General features: G+C 40.4%; 1 protein-coding gene across 1 annotated transcript in view; it reads right to left on the minus strand.

Moving 5' to 3' along the window:
• SYNE1 (spectrin repeat containing nuclear envelope protein 1) overlaps positions 1-23,660 on the minus strand; it is a 503,778-nt gene that overhangs the window by 170,986 nt on the left and 309,132 nt on the right. Inside the window, exons 81-90 of the mRNA XM_084624934.1 lie at positions 21,106-21,368; positions 19,635-19,800; positions 18,568-18,723; positions 18,226-18,378; positions 13,221-13,403; positions 10,358-10,495; positions 7,485-7,670; positions 6,164-6,286; positions 3,744-3,926; positions 1,748-1,891 (exon numbers count right to left, since the gene is read on the minus strand). Of these exons, the coding sequence (XP_084481060.1) occupies positions 1,748-1,891; positions 3,744-3,926; positions 6,164-6,286; positions 7,485-7,670; positions 10,358-10,495; positions 13,221-13,403; positions 18,226-18,378; positions 18,568-18,723; positions 19,635-19,800; positions 21,106-21,368 (1,695 nt within the window). The remainder of the gene's footprint in view (positions 1-1,747; positions 1,892-3,743; positions 3,927-6,163; positions 6,287-7,484; positions 7,671-10,357; positions 10,496-13,220; positions 13,404-18,225; positions 18,379-18,567; positions 18,724-19,634; positions 19,801-21,105; positions 21,369-23,660) is intronic.

Genomic DNA, 23,660 nt, shown 5'->3' on the forward strand with positions numbered 1-23,660 from the left:
AGAATAGGTGGCCATTCTAGAACATGGAAGCCCAGAGAAAAAGACTTCTGTAAACATATTTATTGGGTAGAATGATACTCTGTGTTACTTATGTGCAAGGCTACTGCAAAACCTCTTGTGATGCAGGAGGCAATGACTTTCCTCTTCCCATCTTATCTTTGTATTTTAAACATAGTTACTGTGTGTCCTGTTAACCTTTACACACATGGACGACAATTATATGCCCGGGGAAACTGTAATTTTTCTTTTCAATTATGCATGCAATCTGCATCTTGCACACCTGATTAAAAATAAAAGGTATAATCATACAATGACCCTGTAAGTCTTGTTTGTTGTATCGTGTACTCTGATGCAAAACTTAAGCAAACAAAAACATAAATGCAGAAATGTGGAGTCATCTGTGTCTCTTTAATTGTATTCCTTTGAGATGTTTCAGACATTCTACTCCAGAATGAAGCTCCATTTTATTCTACTTCCCACCATGTGAAATTCATGCAACCTACCTCCACTGCCACCCAAATTGAATAAATAGGGTTTGGGCAGGGGATAGACTACACCTCCCCAAACTTGGAGCAGCTTGCAGGTCTGCACCACAGCCATTTACAGCTACTGGTTCAAATAAAAGGACTGGAACAGCATCTATTGTTTCTCTATGCTCCTCTGAAGGGATTCCCAGCTACTCTACTCATACAAGTGTGGGTCCAATGAACCCTGTGCCTGCCCCACTCTTAATGCCTCCCTCTGCACTGATGTTTTCAGATCTCTCTGTGGAGGCATTATTAGGAACATCCTTCACCAAAACAGCATAAAGCATTTGTACCAAATAGCTTCTTTTTCATTTTATTAAACAGCTTCCATGACAATTGTGACAGAAAATTAACTAAGCAGTATAGGAGGAGTACTTCAGGGATAAGCACAGACTATGAAAGACAAATGTAACCCTTTCTTCTAAAACTAAAGCATAATGCCACTAGTGTCAAAAACTATGAAAGAGCCACTACCAATTTGGCAATCTAATGCATGACATACCACAATGTGAAGACCTGGGATTCCAAATCAGTGTGGTGGCATGGAGCCTCCACATAGATTGTCCTGTCCTCATATGATCTCCTGATATCCATGGGGTTTGAGGTCTGGACCTGAAGCTCATTCCTCAGAGACAAAACTTTGCTCCCCCTGACAGAATAACTTGAAAAGGACCCTTTAAGATGATCTTTGCAGAGTTTTCTTCCTCTAGAATTGCCTTCTGTGGGCTTTATCTCAGGAGGGGCGATCCTGCCCCTTGCTTTTACTCTGTCTGTTCTCAGGCATCTCTCTCAGTGATGTGAAAGAACTAAATGAAGACTTCAGGACTGGGCCTAAGATCACTAAGTGACAATGATCTTCCTGCTCATATTCAGCACTGTGTTACAGCATAATGCAAAGAGTTCCCACTGAAATATTTTGGAGTTCCACACATCCATCAATGGACCCTGTGTCTTTTTCAGCCTTTGGTAATTACTTAATGCTTTAATAAGTTACCATGCTCTCAAGCCTTCGGGAGACCTACTCGATAAAGAAAAAGATACTTGGAACCGTGGTGTTAATAGGAATTTGCTGTGCGAACATGTGAGGTATCCTCCCTGCTAAGCTAGCCTTTGTGGACCCTAAAAAACTGCTCTGTGACCTCAAGAGAACTTAAGGTGACCAAGAGATCTTTCAAACTAATTAACTTAGAGCCTGGACAGTTGCATCTCTGCTGCATTACCTCATGGCGTGAAATCTGGGCCTGCAGCTCCTGGATGTTACTGGTTGCAACAGGTTTGTCTTGGATCTCATGGTGGGCACACTCTATCATTTGCTGTAAATGCTTCATCTCTTGTTCGTATTGCTCATACTGTACCACTGCTTCCTAGAAAGAGAAGATACAGTAGATGTACACAAAAAAATAACAGGTTTCAGAGTAGCAGCCGTGTTAGTCTGTACCTGTAAAAAGAAAAGGAGTACTTGTGGCACCTTAGAGACTAACAAATTTATTTGAGCATAAGCTTTCGTGAGCTACAGCTCACTTCATTGGATGCATCAAAGCTAATTTAATTTGAAAACAAACTTCACTCAATGAGACTTACTGAAGAGCCATGTCTATACACATTTTGAAAGTAACGGTGCATGTCTAGAAAAAATATTACCAAATACAATGTAGAGCTCACTAAATAATACATATTTTCTGGTGAAATATATTTCTGTAGACAGAAGAATTAATAGATTTTTTTCTTAGCATGTAATATGGAGGATTGCTGAATAATACAGTTACAAAGTTACCATGTAAATAACCACAGAGAACTTAGAACTGGAAAAAAATTAGAATTCACTTTGCCCAGCTCCTTTCCAATGATGAATTACTCTGTATATTCAATTGCTTTTTTCCAGGCTGTTTGTAAATTATTCAAAAGATGTCATCTTCCACCTTTGTATTAGCATGCAAAAATAGGCTGAGACTTTCAAAGCTGACTAGTGGATTTAGCCATGACTCATTAACTTAACTGGGAAGTGTGTGAATAAATCCCTACTTGGCTTTGAAAAAAATCTCAGCCACATAAGCCACAATGCCAAAGTGTAATGATGGGATGAAGGTCAGTACCAGCAACAGCTGAAGTAAAGTAGGAGTGCTCTCATAGAGAAGATAGTTCATTGGGTAACACTATGAGTTGCAAGGAAGCAAATCAGTTAAAAGTCTTTAGGCATCTGAGCTATTAAGATGGGCTTTGAACTGACAATGCCCCAACACAAGTAAAAAAAAAAAAGTTAAAAGAAGTCTTTTTAAAAGAGCAAATGTCAACCACTGGGGCTCAAGACTTGCCACTGGCTACCTCACCAACCATGCCCACCAACACAGTGTTGCCCACTCTTCACAATTTTATCACAAATCTTGTGGTATTTGTTGTTTTCTTAAAGCCCCAACTCCTGCTCAGCTTTCGTTTTCACTAAAAAAGTTTCTGGCTCTCTTGTTTGTGGAGAAAAACTTAGAAACATGATCTGAGTGCATGTTAAAGGCTCTGAAGCCAGAAAACAAATTAAAAGAACCCTGAATTAATAACTGAGGGAAAACCATAAACTCATGATTTTCACGATAATCTCATGATGCTTAGGTCCTGCCTCACGATATTTGAATGTTTAGGATTGGCAAAAGTGCATGGCCCGAACAACAACATCAGGAAGAGACTGCTACTGGTCACCTCAGGTTCTTATCCATCATACAATAAAGAAACCATTAACCACATTTGAAATGAAAATTTCATTTTTCAATCAAAATGGATGGGTCAGACAGCCAGATTATGCCATCGTGATGAACGGAGGAGTAAGGAGATTAACAAGAAAATACAATTTAGGTTTTTGAAAATTAAAGCAATAACTTGATAGGTTGTGCAATAACCCTTCATAAGAACTGGAATGAAAAGGGGAGTAATATTTTTTAACAGTGATTACAGGATAATGGCTAATTGGGTATTGAAGTTTTATTTCCTTACTTCTTTGGTAATTAATGCAGACTGAGAAAATCTTCTAATAATATGCTTAAAATTCCAATAAACATGGAGTTCAAAATCTTTCAAATGTAAGTGGTGGGCATGTTATGCTTCCAGGCAAACATTGGGCTTAAAAAAAAAAGAAGGAATGTTTGAATTATTCTGTGCCAGTATAAACCTTTCTAGTAGTATCACAATCTCTAACCCCCTACCCTCACCCACAGGTCAGTTTGCACTTGCCTGCATTATATTGCATTGCTGAATAGCCATGTGCTGCAGACGGCTGGCTTCCTCCTGAAGTCTGAGAGCAGTGTGACATATCTGCAGGCTGGTGACCACCTCTTCAGGCATCCTCAAGGCACTCTGGCAGACCTGCACGGCTTGAACCTTTGGCTTCAGTGACTCCATTTCAGACAGCAGATGCTAGAAATAAAATTGGTGCCATAGTAAGTCATTCTCCCATGAATTCCGAAGACAATTCACACAGCCAGTTATTAAGAGCGAGTTCAACCAGCAAAATAAAAGATGAATTAGATTACCCACAGTTAAATGAAGCACAACCAGGGCATGCTCAGAGTGGAGTTGCTTGTTGATTTTGTGGTAAATATTATTTTTTATTTTTAATTAAAACAAAGTGTATTTCAGCTATTGAAGAGGAACAAAAATGATGTAATTAAATCACTTAATGAGCCCCCTTTGAAACAAACCAATGTTTATCCCTGTTCATGGGTTTATGTCTAGACTGAAAGTAATTCTTTAAACTATTCTAGAAAATACATACAAAAATGCTTAAAAAACAGACCTAGTTTCTGAGCAACAGGTATTTGTTTAATCTTGTTTATCTGCACATTTTAAACGTAAAACCAAACTGGGAGCCCTTCTGAGATACAGTTGCACATTTTCAGATGGGGCATGTAAAACCCATTATTTGTGCTCATAATCCTCCTTTGTAAATTTAGACCACAGCTAAAAATGATGATGTTTAAAATTAAATAAGCAACGAAATGGAACAAAATGCAGCTACATAAAGATCCTTTCCCTTGAATAAGCACCATCTGGTCTCCTTTGTTTATCTGGCCTCCCTCCAAGCATCTATTCTTCCCACAATGCATGTGCCTAACTTCCATTCATATGCATGAGAACTGCGTATGCACAGTTACAGGGGGATAGATTAGGTCTACATTCTTTGTTTTGTCACTGAGGAGTTTACTGAATTCTCAATAAAAAAAATGCATGAATGAAGACATGCATAAACATACACAGTCTGAATTTTTAAATTCAACAGGCTGAAGCCTCAGTACCAAAAATTTGACAGTATGAGGTACAGAAACTCATCCCTTTCCCCCTCTATTACAGCAATGGAACTGTGGTGATGGGCAATGGGAAGGACCTGGGGCACCTAATGTGTTGGGGGTTATTTTTCCTTTTTTGAAGGAGGGTGGATGATCTAAAGGTCAGTGGTGAATACCTATTTCTTCTCCAAACACCTTTGCTCCAGATTTTCACCTGATAGGTCCCATACCCACCATAATGGACAGCTTTATTTTGGAACTGACTTCAGGACACTCTGTGGGCTGCATAACAAGTCAGTCCCCCTCAAAGCATCTATCCCTTCCACTTCTGGTGCGTGGGCTGGGTTTGGTGGCAGCATAGCCACTCTGCAGCTGTCCATAAGGTTTCCCCTTGTGCAGCTCTACCTGGCAGGGACAGGACTTGACCTATCAAGAATAATCTGGTAACTACTTTATAGTTTATTGTCATCACCTTTCCTTTACTCTCCAGGTGGGTGATGGGATGGTTCACAGGGAGATATAATTCATTGTGGTGTGCAGAGAATTGGCTGTGAGACCCTTATTAACAAGAGTAATGCTATTAAATCCACATGCAAAGCTCCGAACATTCACCCCATCTTTGTTTGTAGATTTTAATCTTTTCCAAGAACACAAACAAAACTCCATTCTACCAGTGGTTTAACCAAAGTGAACCAGCAGATGTCTAGCTAGTGCTGACAGAACGAGGGCAGTTAGCAGCGTAGTTCTGTATTAGTCTGGAGTAGGAAATTGTAATCAAGTACTCAGAGTCACGGTTCTGGTTAAGCCGACCCATGAGGCAGAGAACAAAAGGTAACCACAAGTAAATCTCCATAATAGGCCAACTGAAATACAAAAAGCTGCTATATTCTATGGAGGCAGAGATGGTTAGTAGACAGAGCAATGTACTGGTATTCAGGGACCTGGATTCTATTCCCTTTTTTGGATGCTGGCCTTTTGGGTGGGCGGGCTAGTCGGTCCATCTTTCTATGCCTGTTTCCCCCCTCTGTAAAATGGAGATAATGATGTTGACCTTCTTTGTAAAGCTCTTGGAGATCTACTGATGGAATAGGCTATACAAAAGCTAGATTGTTACTTTAGGCACAGCCCTGAGGTAGGTGTGAGTACAGAAGCTGCGTCAACTGAGGAATAGCCCCATGAAGCATTCAACCTTGGAGACACCCTTCTAGGTAACAATTCCTCCCCTGCTTTCTCCATACCTACGGACAATTTATGGCTGGCTTCCAATACTCTGACTCACGGTAAGTAGTGCCTTACCCCCTGGGAACCCCCACTGCTTAGAGCTGCTCACTTCACTTCCATGTTATCTTTGTGGCTTGACCCTTTTACCTGTCTGTGAGAAAGTTGTTCTTTTAGACTCAAACGCCCAAGCTCTGGAGAGATCAGAGTAGCCTGGGCTTGTTCCAAAGCAGCCTGTAGCGTTTTCACCTCAGCTTCAAATTTCTTCATATCCTGCAAAAAATAAAATTCAGGGACAAACAAGAAAGAAATGAATGCCATAGATGTATCTGGTATTATAGTATCCACTATGTAATCCACACACAACACCAGTTTTTTTCAATATAAACTACAATTTTAAGTTATTGGGAGTGTCAAAAATCTTTACTCTTATTACACCCTGGGATCGGTTGGAAAAGGAGCTCTGCAAGACACAGATATCACTGAAAGTATCCTCTCAAACAAATTCAATCTGGATTTGATTGAAGTGATGCCATTCACTTCCGTGATACTTAAGTATTCAGACCAGTGTCTGATCTGTACCATAAACAATAAAATAAGCCTTGACTTTATGCGCATTTGTGGTTTGACACGTTGTGTGTCTCAGATTTTATTTAAAAGTTCTGTATCACCTTACTATGCTTTATTACAGAACATCTGCTACATTGCAGTATATGATTGCTGAGCTCAGATCACGTGATGGGTCAAGGACCGCATTTTAGCTTTAACTAGAAAAAGCAGATCTATCTGCCATACCTTTAACTGAATTTACATAACTTTCCCATATTTATCAATTTGTATCTTTTCTGTACCTGCAGCCAGCATCAGAAGGAATACTATAAGTGCAATGGAAAACCCTCTCGAGCACCAAGAAAGCTACATTATGATAAAGAAGCTGCTCTATTTAAAAAATAAATCTTTGAGCCATTTTCTGGCCTTAAAAGCAATAGGTTTTTCAGCACACCCACTGGAAAATTTAAAGAAAATAAAATAAAAGAAGCTTTCTGCACTTTTGCACGTGCCCTTGCTGAAATGTGTAAATCCCTCATGCAAATGCACTAGGTAGGGTTAACATATGTAAATCCTAGTAAGCACACACATTGAGGAGTTTGCATATTAAAGCATGATACATGTGAAAGTGCACACTCTTTCGGGTTCACCCATTTGGAAATGGGGACCTTATGCTCTACAGTTTTGCCACAATCCAACTCCCAGTCGAGTCAGCAGAAAGACTCCCATGGACGTCAGTAGGAGCTGGATGAGACCTTGTAGAAGGAAGATATTGGAAATGGCACAATATCAGTTCCATTTCTTTTTCTATGATAAACACTTCATAAATTATAGAGGACCTGTTCTGCCGCTACTCCTACAAACATGACGACATGAAGAGGTACTCCAGCTGTCAGCCAGCTATGAAGGGAACTTCAAGTACCTTGGCTACATCCTGGAGATTTTGGAGCCGCATTTTGATAATTTGCTGTAGCTCTTCTGTCTGCCGCCCTAGTTCCAACACTTGCTGAGTCATCCCTTCAGTACAGTAAACGCTTGAAAGATATTCTATTTTCTCAGTCATGGACTCGAGATCACCATGTATCTCTCCAGACTCCTCAAGCATGGTCTGGATGGAAGAATCATATCACCAGAGTTAAGTGACACCTTTTAGATTCAGCAAAACATTTAGGCATGTGTTCAACCCTAAGCACACCTTTATTTAGCACAGCACTTAATCACATACTTAAGAATAAATAGGTTTTTAAGTTCCGTGGACTTCAATTAGACTTAAGCAAATCTTTATGTTGAGCATGAACTTCAGAGCTTTAGTTTATTAAGCCATAAAACACTAGCATAAATTTTACCATTTCAGAAGCTACACATCAGTTTTATAAAGAATTTCTCCATATACATTAGCTTGTTGTTACATAAAGGTAAAATACACACTAAGTTTGGCCCTGATTCAGCCTGGACATCTGCTGGGCCTACGTGGTAGCAGAAAGATCTCAGGTGGAGCAAACAGTACGGCGGCCAAGACAGTGGATGTTAGCTGTGCCTAAAACGTAGATGGCCTGCCCAGGAAGTAGGCATACTCAGGGTGTCCTGGGGTGTGTGCTGAATGAGAACACCTCCTTAGTAGCCTGTAACAGCAGGGTGGGAAACCATCACGGATGGCAGAAACAGCAGCTTCCCCAGGGTGAACTCCCTTGGAGCAGAGCAACTTCACTAATACAGGGAAGTGTAACTTATATCTTCCTGCTCTAGTGAGAATTATACACATGGGGCCAGATTCACCAACACATTATATTATTTTGGTCTCGGTCAGATGACAGCACCTGCTGTTGCATCGGATTCATTTTCTATTGACTGCTTGGGACGGTCTGATTCACAGAATCATGTAACACGCCACTATTTCCATGTATGCACAATCCACACAGTGTCACACACACACCCATACAATCAACACTGTTCAGGAAACATCAAAACTTGTGGATAAGCAGAGATGTGGAATATTCAGGGAACAACTAGGAAAGTGGCTACATTTCCCAAAGGATGATTCAGAGAAGAGGCAGCTGTGGTTCAACAGGGCTTGGTAAACGGTTTGCTGTATCATCATAACTGTTACATTTAAAAAAAAATTGCACCAAAGTCATGTTAACAAAATATGCAGTGGAATGCACATGTGCCTGCAGAGTCATTTAATTACACATATTTTCTGTAATTTGTCAATCTGTAAAGAATTTTGGAACACTTAATAAGAATGCTGCCATGTGAGACCAAAATCTCTTATTTTAGTTTACTCTAGAAAAATACATTAGTGCATGTGTTACCAAATATATAGAAAATGTTACTGAGCACAACTAGAATTTATAATCTGCTGTTGTACGTGCTGTAACATCTATCAACAGCAATTAGTGTGATCTGTTTCAGAGGTGAACTGCTTGCCATGAGCCAATCTCTGTGTACTTCACACTATCCACTTACAGCATCATACCCAGACAAATGCTGTTAGTAAGTAAATATATTAGAGTAAAAGCGAAGACGAGGCGGAATCATATGGGGACCTACTGCACTGAACAATAAATATATTGTTTTTCCAGTATCTGTTAACCCTGAAAAAAATCACCTCTTCTGACCATTGCACAGCCACAAAAGCCCAGCATTTTTTATTTTTTGTATTGCAATAGTGTGATCCTAACTGAGCATCAGTGCCACCTGACAGAGAGCCCATCATACTGTAACTCATCTCAGGACGGACACACTCACTACTCCCAACACAATGCTGTCATAGTATGTAGTTAAAAGGTGTCATGTAAAGTTTCCTAGGTAATCTAATGATTCACTGGTCCCAAAAATCATTGCGTGGTCTAGGTATGGGTCATGTTCAAAGAGTTGTGTGCGTGCTGGAAATATATTCTTAAAAAGTGTGTTCGGGAGGCAGTGCATACACCAAGCATGACAAAGCCAAGCCTAGACAAATGAATCTGGATTTACTTTTCTGACCAGCTTGATTACAATGAGGACAATGAAAGTATATGTACATATAAGGTAAACAAAGCCATCAAGCTAACACGTGGTGGAGGAGACAACTTAGTAAGTATGCCAGGGGACATGATTTACATCCCCGGAAGGCTTGTCAGCTCCTAAGGTCAAGACAATGGACTTGGGAAAATATAAGGAGAGCAAACAGACATTTTAATTATCCATCTCTTAGTGGACATGGGGTACAGCACTCTCTGAGCCTGTGAAAGTTGGATTTCCTAACCTGGCAGGCTAGAGATGCTGGTAAGTAAGAAAACCGCTTAGGCAAAGACTAACTTGCTAAAATTGAGTTTTAGTCAATAAAAAGCTTATACTGTTTTGTTTATAACCATACCTGTCTCTTTCTCTTGCCTAGTATCACTTAAATCTCTGTTCCTTGTTAGTAAACTTATTCTTAATTTTACTTATTCTAAATTTCAGTGCTGTTACAGCTGAATTAAAGTGTGAGTCCTTAATTAAACTAACAGGTTGGTGTGCACTCTGTCTCTTTGGAAGTAGCAAACAATGATTTCTGTGAATGTCCAGTGAGAGGAATTGAACACTGCAGAGAGCTGTCTTTGGGAGAACTCCAGTTCACTGTATGTTACCTACAAGGCAAGGTTTAGACTGACAGAGTCTCAGGGGTTTGCTGGTAAACAGATAGACACACACAGTCTGATCTCTCTTGCTGAGGAAAGGGGTAACATGCGGCTTACGGTTCTGGGTATCCTGAACAGAACGTGACAAATGGGCATTAAACTGTCCCCTGAAATCTGCAGCTCATATAGTCACCTGATATGCTGTAAACTGGTCACGAAGCTGGGAGGCAGAATTCCATGTGATGCTACCATGCACTAGACTCTTCGCTTTCTCGATCCATTTCAGTATGAACTCCAGCATCTCACTGTATTCTTCCAAGTGTGAAGCTGCCTGAAAATAAAAAGATCAATTTTATAAACGTGAAAATCAATCCTGGACAGTAGGACTCTGAACATTTTTTAAAAGTGGCAAAAGTAGATCAATCTACCTATTTTTTTGGTGGGGAGGGTAATTTGTAATATTTTTCAATCACTATTATTATTGAATTTAGTAAAAATATTCCCCATTGTGAAGATAAATTATGTATGTCTCTAAAGGCAGGCGTAACTATTTTTTGAAAGTTCTTCCTAAAGAAACTAGGACACATTAGGAGTGTGTGGGTTGATGTGCATGCCTGAGATTGTCACACAAGAATGTATTCTCCCTTCTTGCTCAGCTCAAGACTCCTACTTAAGTATAGTCATTCTTATCTTGTGCCTTATCTTTGTTTGTCCCTTATGTCTCTTTCCTGCCTGCAATCCCACACATCCCCCGCTCTCTATTTAAAGCCTGCTTTCTCTGTCTGGCCTATCAATGTTAATTTTCCAAAAGAAGAAAAGTGGTATACCTATTTTAAAAATACAAAGCCACAAACTGCACTGATTTCTGATACACCCACTTTTCTGATTAGCGAGTACATTATAACTCTGATTTTCTACTCACTTAACAGGAATAACTCTGCTGAAATCAATGGATTTGCACTGTAAGAATGGAGACAAACCCTGTGAATCTGAATTGTATTGTTTGTCTAAAGCACTCAGACTGTAAGCTTCTTGGGATGGGGAAAGGGGTTTCTTCCGTGTTTTGTATTGTGCTGAACTAAAATACCGGACAACTCTTTCACCAAGCACTTTTGTTAAAAGTAACATTGATTGAAAATTATTCTGACAGGTATTTTCGACCTTCTTTTGGAGAAACTTTCTTGCAGTGGCAATGGAAAATAATACCATGAAACAGTATCCACTTCAAGTTCTGTAAAATCTTCTCAAAGCATTTTGAAAATGGGGCTCATGACGTATCAGGATTATGGATGGCAGGACCACAAAAAGTCCCTTCCCTCACTCTTAACTATTCAAAATACCAACTTGTCAAGATGGTACCTCAACTTCCTTCCTTGTTAGGCCCTTTTTCTATGGCTCAATTTCTTGTACTGATCCAAATTTAACAAAGCATGTGCTCAATTAGACTTTGCACACTGAAGTCAATCGGACAAAGCATGTGCTTAAGTTCTTTGATGAGTAGGAACAGACTGCTGAATTGGAGCCATTTTTAATTATTTTATTTCTAGACTTTTCTATTGCTGTATACAGGCTATGATCACCCTTCCCCCATATCCAAATGCACTATAAGGTGGGTAGAAAGCTGGCTAGATTGTCGGGCTCAACGGGTAGTGATCAATGGCTCCATGTCTAGTTGGCAGCCGGTGTCAAGTGGAGTGCCCCAGGGGTCGGTCCTGGGGCCGGTTTTGTTCAATATCTTCATAAATGATCTGGAGGATGGTGTAGATTGCACTCTCAGCAAATTTGCGGATGATACTAAACTGGGAGGAGTGGTAGATATGCTGGAGGGGAGGGATAGGATACAGAAGGACCTAGACAAATTGGAGGATTGGGCCAAAAGAAATCTGATGAGGTTCAATAAGCATAAGTGCAGGGTCCTGCACTTAGGACGGAAGAATCCAATGCACTGCTACAGACTAGGGGCCGAATGGCTAGGCAGCAGTTCTGCGGAAAAGGACCTAGGGGTGACAGTGGATGAGAAGCTGGATATGAGTCAGCAGTGTGCCCTTGTTGCCAAGAAGGCCAATGGCATTTTGGGATGTATAAGTAGGGGCATAGCGAGCAGATCGAGGGACGTGATCGTTCCCCTCTATTCGACATTGGTGAGGCCTCATCTGGAGTACTGTGTCCAGTTTTGGGCCCCACACTACAAGAAGGATGTGGATAAATTGGAGAGAGTCCAGCGAAGGGCAACAAAAATGATTAGGGGTCTAGAACACATGACTTATGAGGAGAGGCTGAGGGAGCTGGGATTGTTTAGTCTGCAGAAGAGAAGAATGAGGGGGGATTTGATAGCTGCTTTCAACTACCTGAAAGGGGGTTCCAAAGAGGATGGCTCTAGACTGTTCTCAATGGTAGCAGACGACAGAACGAGGAGTAATGGTCTCAAGTTGCAGTGGGGGAGGTTTAGATTGGATATTAGGAAAAACTTTTTCACTATGAGGGTGATGAAACACTGGAATGCGTTACCTAGGGAGGTGGTAGAATCTCCTTCCTTAGAGGTTTTTAAGGTCAGGCTTGACAAAGCCCTGGCTGGGATGATTTAACTGGGAATTGGTCCTGCTTCGAGCAGGGGGTTGGACTAGATGACCTTCTGGGGTCCCTTCCAACCCTGATATTCTATGATTAAGGGGGAGCTGCACTAGCAAGATTTAACTGCAGAGGAGGGGGCAGGCACTGCACTGGGCATGCTGCTGTTGGAAGGCAGCTTTAAAACCTGGTTGGGTCTCCATAGGAACTTTGCTGACATGTTTCCTGGCAAAGGGGCTGAATCAGCATCTCTCCAAATCAGAATTATTCCGCCCTCCTGAGTTGGCCATGCTTCATTCAGCCAGACTTACATCTGCCTAAGGCCCATCCACAGGGAGCGTATTCGACCCTGAATATGCACATATTACACATTATTCCAAGAGACAATGTTTTTATGTAACTATACAAAAAATAAACGTCATTAATCAGAAATCACCATTTTCTTGGAGCCTCTAAAAGGAAATAAATTAAATGATTTGATACCATACCTGGTTGAGTTTGGCTGCTCTGTACTCAGCCTGTCTAATGGTCTGTTGGTGTAGCCCAGTCAGTTTCTCTATCCTGTTAGCCAGCTGTTTAGCCAGCTGATTGTTCTGCTCTGCGAAATCTTGTACAGACGCGTCCAGTTCCACCAGCTTTACATTGCAGCTGTCCAATTCCTCACCTAGGATCTGGATCACGGAGAGAGCATTTTACTTACAAAATCAGTGAGTGGGGGCTGGTTTTTAAACAGCCTTTTTGTAATTTTGACACTTTTTCCAAAGTTTCCATAGTTTGTTCCATTTCTATTTTGGCTGCATACCAGTAATTTTTCTTTAAGCAAAAAGGCAATAGAGCAGGATGTGTGATCATCTCTTTAATGACTAGTATTGCTGTTTCTTCCCCTTGTTCCTGTACAAGATGGATAACATTTTCCCTCCCCCACCAGAAGATTGAGTCACTTAGTCTTACATCTACCAGTATTGGCCGTGGTCCTATGTTTGTCCTCAGACTGAGTGGTCAACACATTGTTGTCAAGATGAAGGTTTGGGCTGGTCATATGAGAGTATGGATTGATTTTTTTTTAAAGAAACCTTTTTAGAAAAATTCAGAATGTGTCATTAAATATCCATGTGTCCAGACTATTTTGCTTTTTTTTTCTATTAGTATCATCAGTTTGTGCTGTGCACTAGACAATTTGATTTTGTCACATGAGCAGTTTGGACAACATTTCAATAAAAATAAAAATGTCATCAATAGAATCTCTTAGGTAGAAACAGACTTCACTGTGTATAATGGTGTGGTTTGATAACAAAGATGTTATAAGAGATTGGGAGGAATCTACTACAACAGGAAAAGCCATGCATTATGCAGTTCAACTTAAATGAATGACAATAAAACTTTCTAACATAGCAGACCATCATGTATTTTGTACTGTGTGGATGTATTTAAAATATATATTGGAAATGTGTTATGTACAGTGTTTTATGTATCCCACCACATGCAAAGGCAAGTGTCCTAGTTATCTATGATTCTTATTGCACATATCTGTAAAGGAGAGAAGAAATGTTATCTATTCCATTTTAGAGAAGTTATTTTTTTAAAAAAAGATCTAAAACAGCTTTTCTTTACACAGAGGCATATGATATCTTGGAATCTTGCAGGGCTGCAAGAATATTTCATGTATTATGCTGGAAATTGCTCATTTCCACAAAGTTCAAAGTGCTCTTTACAATTATTATTACACAAATCACAACAAAAAGACAAAATCTGGTCCAGGACTGAACATTGTCCCTGCTGCATCTCAGAACAGTTTTACTGTGAGGGAAATTCTATTTTGGACTGTTTTTCTATGATGGAGAATAGTCCAGGAGGAAAGGAAAGATTTCTCTGACAGGTTAATCTTTATTTTTAATCAGATCTGTTTCAAGCTATTCAGAGGTGCAGAATATTGTGGAAGAGATGGGTTAGAGTGCAAATGGAGTAAAGGTAAAGGTTCATGGTAAATCAGCATCACAAAAGTGACACAGCTAACCAATCTACCCATAGATATACATCTACCTATTTCAACACACACACTATTGTATTGTAGGTGTGCATATGTACATCTCTATATTGCAGTATTGAAAGCTATGGAGTTCATATTGATTAAAGTTCCAATTTTTTAAAAAAAAGTCTTAAAATGGATCAACGAGAAATCATTTGATATACTCATGAATAGGTCGGAATATGAACAAGAGGCTGCTCGGCAGCTCTCCAACACGAGTTTCTACAAGCCATTACCCTCTGATCCCACTGAGAGTTACCAAAAGCAACTACAGCATTTGATCAAGAAACTTCCTGAAAAAGCACAAGATCAAATCCGCACAGACACACCCCTGGAACCCCGACCTGGGATATTCTATCTACTACCCAAGATCCATAAACCTGGAAATCCTGGGCGCCCCATCATCTCAGGCATTGGCACCCTGACAGCAGGATTGTCTGGCTATGTAGACTCCCTCCTCAGGCCCTACGCTACCAGCACTCCCAGCTACCTTCGAGACACCACTGACTTCCTGAGGAAACTACAATCCATCGGTGATCTTCCTGATAACACCATCCTGGCCACTATGGATGTAGAAGCCCTCTACACCAACATTCCACACAAAGATGGACTACAAGCCGTCAAGAACACTATCCCCGATAATGTCACGGCTAACCTGGTGGCTGAACTTTGTGACTTTGTCCTTACCCATAACTACTTCACATTTGGGGACAATGTATACCTTCAGATCAGCGGCACTGCTATGGGTACCCGCATGGCCCCACAGTATGCCAACATTTTTATGGCTGATTTAGAACAACGCTTCCTCAGCTCTCGTCCCCTAAAGCCCCTACTCTACTTGCGCTATATTGATGACATCTTCATCATCTGGACCCATGGAAAAGAAGCCCTTGAGGAATTCCACCATGATTTCAACAATTTCCATCCCACCACCAACCTCAGCCTGGTCCAGTCCACACAAGAGATCCACTTCCTGGACACTACAGTGCTAATAAACAATGGTCACATAAACACCACCCTATACCGGAAACCTACTGACCGCTATTCCTACCTGCATGCCTCCAGCTTTCACCCTGACCACACCACACGATCCATCGTCTACAGCCAAGCTCTGCGATACAACCGCATTTGCTCCAACCCCTCAGACAGAGACAAACACCTACAAGATCTCTGTCAAGCTTTCTTACAACTACAATACCCACCTGCAGAAGTAAAGAAACAGATTGATAGAGCCAGAAGAGTTCCCAGAAGTTACCTACTACAGGACAGGCCTAACAAAGAAAATAACAGAACGCCACTAGCCGTCACCTTCAGCCCCCAACTAAAACCCCTCCAACGCATTATTAAGGATCTACAACCTATCCTAAAGGATGACCCAACACTCTCACAAATCTTGGGAGACAGGCCAGTCCTTGCCTACAGACAGCCCCGCAACCTGAAGCAAATACTCACCAACAACCACATACCACACAACAGAACCACTAACCCAGGAACTTATCCTTGCAACAAAGCCCGTTGCCAACTGTGCCCACATATCTATTCAGGGGACACCATCACAGGGCCTAATAACATCAGCCACACTATCAGAGGCTCGTTCACCTGCACATCCACCAATGTGATATATGCCATCATGTGCCAGCAATGCCCCTCTGCCATGTACATTGGTCAAACTGGACAGTCTCTACGTAAAAGAATAAATGGACACAAATCAGATGTCAAGAATTATAACATTCATAAACCAGTCGGAGAACACTTCAATCTCTCTGGTCACGCGATCACAGACATGAAGGTCGCTATCTTAAAACAAAAAAACTTCAAATCCAGACTCCAGCGAGAAACTGCTGAATTGGAATTCATTTGCAAATTGGATACTATTAATTTAGGCTTAAATAGAGACTTGGAGTGGCTAAGTCATTATGCAAGGTAGCCTGTTTCCTCTTGTTTTTTCCTACCCCCCCCCCCAGATGTTCTGGTTTAACTTGGATTTTAACTTGAAGAGTGGTCAGTTTGGATGAGCTATTACCAGCAGGAGAGTGAGTTTGTGTGTGTATGGGGGTGGGGGGGATGTGAGAACCTGGATTTGTGCAGGAAATAGCCCAGCTTGATTGTCATGCACATTGTGTAAAGAGTTGTCACTTTGGATGGGCTATCACCAGCAGGAGAGTGAATTTGTGTGGGGGGGTGGAGGGTGAGAAAACCTGGATTTGTGCTGGAAATCACTTTAGATAAGCTATTACCAGCAGGACAGTGGGGTGGGAATAGGTATTGTTTCATATTCTCTGTGTATATATAAAGCCTGCTGCAGTTTCCACGATATGCATCTGAGGAAGTGAGCTGTAGCTCACGAAAGCTTATGCTCTAATAAATTGGTTAGTCTCTAAGGTGCCACAAGTACTCCTTTTCTTTTTGCGAATACAGACTAACACGGCTGTTACTCTGAAACCTGTCATAACTAATTTGTATCCCATATATATTACAGCCATAGTTTCAGCATTAAAACAAAACTATTACTTCTGTGATAGAAGCCAACCTCGTCTCACAATTAACAGATAAATGTAGTTGTGGAAATATTACTAGATGAAATGTTCTTGCATCACTGGACATCTAAAGTTGGAGATACAGGAAAACACATTTAATTTATTTTACAGCAACTTAACTGGGGCAATTATGAACCAGTTTCAGTGGGATGCATTTCAGTGACCCTGTACAGCGGAAAAATATACTTGGGAGGCAAAATTTTAAAGCAGCATACTAACAGAGATTGGTGCTTTCTGTCACATCAGTAATTTTTCCTCTGTGTGCAGCACTTTGCTCACTTCAAGCTAGTGACCAAGTCCATCTTACCTTAGTGTAGTTTTAAAAAATATGCAATATTTTGTGATAAACTTAATAGCAACTCTTTCATACAAATGAGCAGATTGTAGCAGGGCCCATTTCATACAAATGAGCAGGGCCAGATTGTGTCACCCTTACTCAAACTGAGCAGCACATTGAGCTTCATGAGCAGTCCCACTGATATCAGTGGAACTACTTTCTGAGAAAGGTACTAATCAGCATGAACAAGGATGGCCCATAGGGATAACTCATGCTGTTTTGGTGCAGCCTGAATAAAGGGGCAGTGTGGTTGCCTCATGAGGCTCCCTAATTGCACTGGGTATGATGGGGGTTATTTACCACACCCCTTTTTGGAAGGAAGGGGGTAGCATACTCTTCTACATATGGCCTGACAGCTCTGCCTGCTCCCTGTCCCTCTCACCCGCTTCATATTTGTTCCCATGGGAAACATCTGGGGGCAGCCCTGCATGTGCACATGTGCAGAGGTCATGGAAACCCTCAGACAGCCTGGATAAAGGGAACCCTTACTCCTTCTAGCTGTATAAGCCAAACTCACTATTCAGCCCTTTGTGAGCTGGAATATGCCAATTCAGAACATTTCACTGTATAAGCAGATAAAGAATTTTTCTTACCTTTTGATCTATTTTAGCTTGTGCTATATTACTTGTCTTCTCCTTCAGCTTGGACAGAATTCCATTTAGTTCTTTTGCTGTCACCTGGATTTTCTGACCAAACTCTTGATTCAATGTTTTGCTCTGCTGGGCTTCCTTCTCTTTGGCTTGAATCTGCCAAAAACAGCAGCAGTAATCAACAAACCAACTAATCATACACTTTTCTTTCATAGGAGGAGTCTCTTGCAAAACTAAGGAGGTAACAAGGCTTGGAATATCACAACATTTCATTCAGTTACTGTCCTTTTGAAAATTATCATAGTATCACAGGTTTATATAGTTCCTTCTTCCAGTAGGTTTTACCTGATCATGTATGGTTACCAGGGCCAGTCCCACTTCTGCTAACTGAAGAGACAATTCAGAAGGTAAAATGGTGTAAAGCCCCAAGTACTTATTCTGCTGCTGTTCAGCCATTTTCTCAACAGCTTGGCGGTGAGTAGTTACTTCAATGAGGAGAGCCTAGAGGATAGAAAAAAAGGTGTCATTCAGAAACACTGTAAAAGAAAAACAATAACTTTGAGAAAAATATTTCTTAAGACTGAACAGAATCAGCTTGTAGGTATCAAGAGTAGAGGCATGAGAACGTTTGTAACAAAGCCTAGAATCACTTGAAAATCCCCAGTTTTTGAGTTTCACTAAAAACTGAAAATTCAGACCAGTTCCATCTGAATGTTTGCTAGCTAAAGTAAACCAAACAATATAGAATTTTGGAGCAAAAAATCATGCAAACGTTTTCTGTTTCATAACATGGTTTTAAAACAAAACCAGCAGTTTATACTCAGATTTTGGGTTCATTCATACATAAAATATAAATCAATACTCAGGTAAACTGGTGCTGAGATTATTATAAAAGGTGGTGTGTTGGCTCTTAACTACTCAATCCTTTGTTAGACAGGTAGTTGTCTACATAGCTAATTTCCGTATATGCCATTATATTTCAGAAGTTCACCTTCTCTAACACTTTTTGCTACCCAAAGAAAGAAAATACTCGTGTGAGCTCATCTATATTGAAACAGTTACGTTTTGAGCATCTTCATTTAAAATGTTCCCCCCCAAAGAAGAAAATAAATACCTTATTATACTTCGCCATCCATATTCTAGGGTTTACCTTTATTTGAGATAGAATGAAGAAAGCTGCTAACTCCTATCCTATGTATCTAGGAAGGGAGAATGTATCATAGCTCTCTTGCTACACACCATTTCTGAAGCTGATGGGTTTGTTTTATAAGTTTGTCCAATTGCTAGTGCAAAGATTTCATTCATATGGTATAATTCCAATTCATTCTGATTGAATCTGATTTAGTGCTCATAAATAGAAAACACCAAAGACGTTTCACAAGGGGCACGAGAACATTACAAGTTTGATATACCTGCAACTCCTCAAGTTGAGCATCTATTTCCATGGTGGGATTTAGCAAATATTCTCTAGTTTCCTGAATCCAAGACTTCACTATATTAATCTCTAACTCCACCTCCTCCCGCTCCTTGAGTTCCTGTTTCACCAACTTCCCACTTTTCTTCACCTTCTGTTGCATGCTTCAAAACAAAAAAATATATATTATTTGTGAAGAACTACATCTTGCTAAAACTTTCATTATATTTTGTCAAAATTTTTACTGAATGATACAAAGAACAAATAAAGGGGACTGTTGCACAACATTATGCATTTACAGGGTGACTAATTAAAAATGAAGTGGTGTTACAGAACACTACAACACTAAGTTTCAGATGTTTAACTCCACAGATCACCCATTTTATGTAGTGTGTCTTGACCGTATATATGCGGTACTGTTGTAGGCATGAGAGTCCCAGGGTATTAGAAAGACATGGTGGGTGAGATAATATATTTTATTATACCATCCTCTGTTGATGAGACCAGCTTTCGAGCTTACACAGAGCACTTTCTTCAGGTCTGGGAAACATACTATGAGTGTCACAGGTAAATACAAGCTGGAACAGAACTATTTATGCTAAACAATCTGCTCCACCTTGTATTTAGCTGTGACACCGTGAGTACATTTCCCAGACTTGAAGATGAGCTCTGTGTAAGCACAAAATCTTGTCTCTCTCACCAACAGAAGTTGGCCCAATAAAAATTATCTTACTTACCTGTCTCTCTTGATTGTATGTCACTGTGACACACACAGAGGGACAGGTATTAATAGAGTAGCTGTTATAAGACACAGTTCAGCCATTTGGACTTGCTACTTGATCAGGCTACCCTGACTTTAAATACATTTACCACACTTCCACTGAGGACTTGAGTCAGAAACTGGAGATTTTGAACTTTTTATTGGTATGTTGCCAACAGTACACTAATGTAAAAAGAACATGACTTTTCTAGCTAATATGCTTTACTTAAATAGAAAAGGAGTACTTGTGGCACCTTAGAGACTAACCAATTTATTTGAGCATAAGCTTTCGTGAGCTACAGCTCACTTCATCGGATGCATACCGTGGAAAGTATAGAAGATCTTTTTATACACACAAAGCATGAAAAAATGGGCGGTTACCACTACAAAAGGTTTTCTCTCCCCCCACCCCACTCTCCTGCTGGTCACTCTCCTTAGATAAGCTATTACCAGCAGGAGAGTGGGGTGAGGGGAGAGAAAACCTTTTGTAGTGGTAACTGCCCATTTTTTCATGCTTTGTGTGTATAAAAAGATCTTCTATACTTTCCACGGTATGCATCCGATGAAGTGAGCTGTAGCTCACGAAAGCTTATGCTCAAATAAATTGGTTAGTCTCTAAGGTGCCACAAGTACTCCTTCTCTTTTTGCGAATACAGACTAACAGGGCTGTTACTCTGAAACCTTTACTTAAATACTGTTTTCTCCTTACTTGTGGCATCGGTCTTGCATTGCTTTGATTTCTTGCATGAATGGTAGCTTCTCTTGTGAAGAAGTCTCCATTTCCACATCCTGGAGCATGCTCACTGCACGCTGCTTGAGCAGACCCAAAGATGACAGCTGCTGTTCCAGCTCCAGAATGAAAGTGCTGTGATAACCCAGAAGATCCAGAAGCTCTGTCTTTGATACCTTCTCAACTGAGCTCTCTGGTAAGCGACCTTGTAGTTGATCTATCATTATGGTGGCTTTTTGAATCTAAGGAAAGAGATACAGGTTTTGACAACAATAAAGGTAAAACAAAAGATGGATACAGTTGATAGGAAAAGATCTAAACCTAGTGCTGTATCACCAGAATCAGTAACTCATTATGATGCATTATGATTATACAGGACCTGGTGGATTTTAAAGCTATGTTATGGTCATTAAATCTGAGCACACCACCAGGCAGTGAATTCAAATTCAACCTATAACAGAAAAAAAGCAGTCATGTTGTACCAATCTGCCTCTATCAAAGCTAGATTTTTTTATTGGTATAGAAGGCTACAGCTTGTTCAGAAAGATCAGGCAGGAAAAAAGGGCGGAGGTGTTCCCTTGTATATCAAAGATGAGTACACTTGTAGTGAAATTGAGATAGAAGTGGGAGGCAGACCTGATGAAAGTCTCTGGGTAAGGATAAAAGGGGTAAAAACAAGGGTGATATCATGTTAGGTATCTGCTATAGACCACTAACCAGGAAGAAGAGATGGACAAAGCTTTTTTTAAACAACTAACAAAATCATCCAAAACAGGAGATGGTGATAAAGGGGGACTTCAACTATCCAGACATCTGTTGGGGAAACACTGCAGCAGGCCAGATTATCCAACAAGTTCTTGGAATGCGTGGGAGACAACTGTTTATTACAGAAGGAGGAAAAAGGGCCTATGGGTGAGGCTGTTCTAGATTTGATTCTGATCAACAGGGAGGAACTGGTTGAGAATTTGAAGGTGGAAGGCAGCTTGAGTGAAAGTGATCATGAAATGATAGATTCATGATTCTAAGGAATGATAGGAGAGAAAACAGCAAATAAAAACAGTGGACTTCTGGCAGACTTCAGCAAACTCAGAGAACTGTAGGTAAGATTTCATGGGAAGCACGTTTAAAGGAAAAAAGAATTAAGGAGAGTTGGGATTTTTCAAAGAGACATTATTAAAGGCACAAAAGAAAACTCTCTCAATAGGAAAGATAGGGAGCATGGTAATAGACCACCTTGGCTTAGCCAGATCTTCAATGATCTGAAACTCAAAAAAAAAATTAATATGAAAAGTGGAAACTAGGTCAAATTATGAAGGATGAATACAAAAAAACCACAACACCAACATGTAGGGATAAAATTAGAAAGACTAGCATACAAAACAAGATTAAACAGGCTAGGGACATAAAGGGTAACAAGAAAACATTTTTCAAATACATTAGAAGCAAGAGAAAGACCAAAGACAGGTGAGGCCATTACTCAGTGATGGGGATAAGACACTAAAAGAAAATGCAGCAATGTCTGAAGTGTTAAATGCCTTTTATGTTTCACTTTTCATCATAAAGGTTAGCAGTGACTGGATAACTAACATAGCAAACATCAATTTAAATGGGGTAGAATCAGAAGCTCAAATAGAAGAGTTACTTGGACAAATGAGATGCCTTCAAGGGCCTGGTGAAATACATCCTAGAATACTTAAGGAACAAGCTGAAGAAATATCTGAGCCATCTGCAATTATCTTTCATATCTAATGAAAGATGGGAGAGATTATAGAGCAAAATTTGCCCTGGAAAAAGGCAAAAAGGCAAATCTATAAAAAGGGAAACAAGTACAATCCAGGGAATTACAGACCAATCAGCTTAACTTTGGTATCCGGAAAGATAATGGAGCAAATAAACAAACCATCAATTTGTAAGCACCTAGGAAAAAATAAGGAGATAAGTAACAGTCAATATGGATTTGCTAAGAACAAATCATGTCAAAGCAACCTAACAGCTTTCTTTGACAGGATAATAAGCCTTGTTGATGGGGGGGGAAGTGGTAGATGTGGTATATCTAGACTTTAGTAAGGCTTTTGATACTGCCTCAAATGACTTTCTCCTAAACAACCTAGAGAAATACAGCCTAGATCAGGGATCGGCAACCTTTGGTCCGCAGCCCGCCAGGGAAAGCTGCAATGGGGGCTGTGGGAAGGACAGCCTGCATATCCCTTAGCCTGAATCTGCAGACGCTGCAGGTAAACAAACTGGCCCAGCCCACCAGCCGCTTTCTTTGGCGGGCCGCAGGCCAAATGTTGCCAATCCCTGGCCTAGATGAACCTACTATAAAGTGCACAACTGACTGTAAAAGTGTACTCAGAGTAGTTAGCAATGGCTCAAAATCAAGCTGGATGGGCATATCAAGTCCCAAAGGGTTCCGTCCTGGATCTGGCTCTATTCAATACTTTCATAAATGATTTGGATAATGACAGAGAGTACGCGTATGAAGTTCACAGATGATACCAAGCTGGGAGGGGTTACAAGCGCTTTGGAGGACA

The sequence above is a fragment of the Lepidochelys olivacea genome, assembly GCF_965140295.1.
Source record: "Lepidochelys olivacea isolate rLepOli2 genome assembly, chromosome: 3".
Lineage (NCBI taxonomy): Eukaryota > Metazoa > Chordata > Testudines > Cheloniidae > Lepidochelys > Lepidochelys olivacea.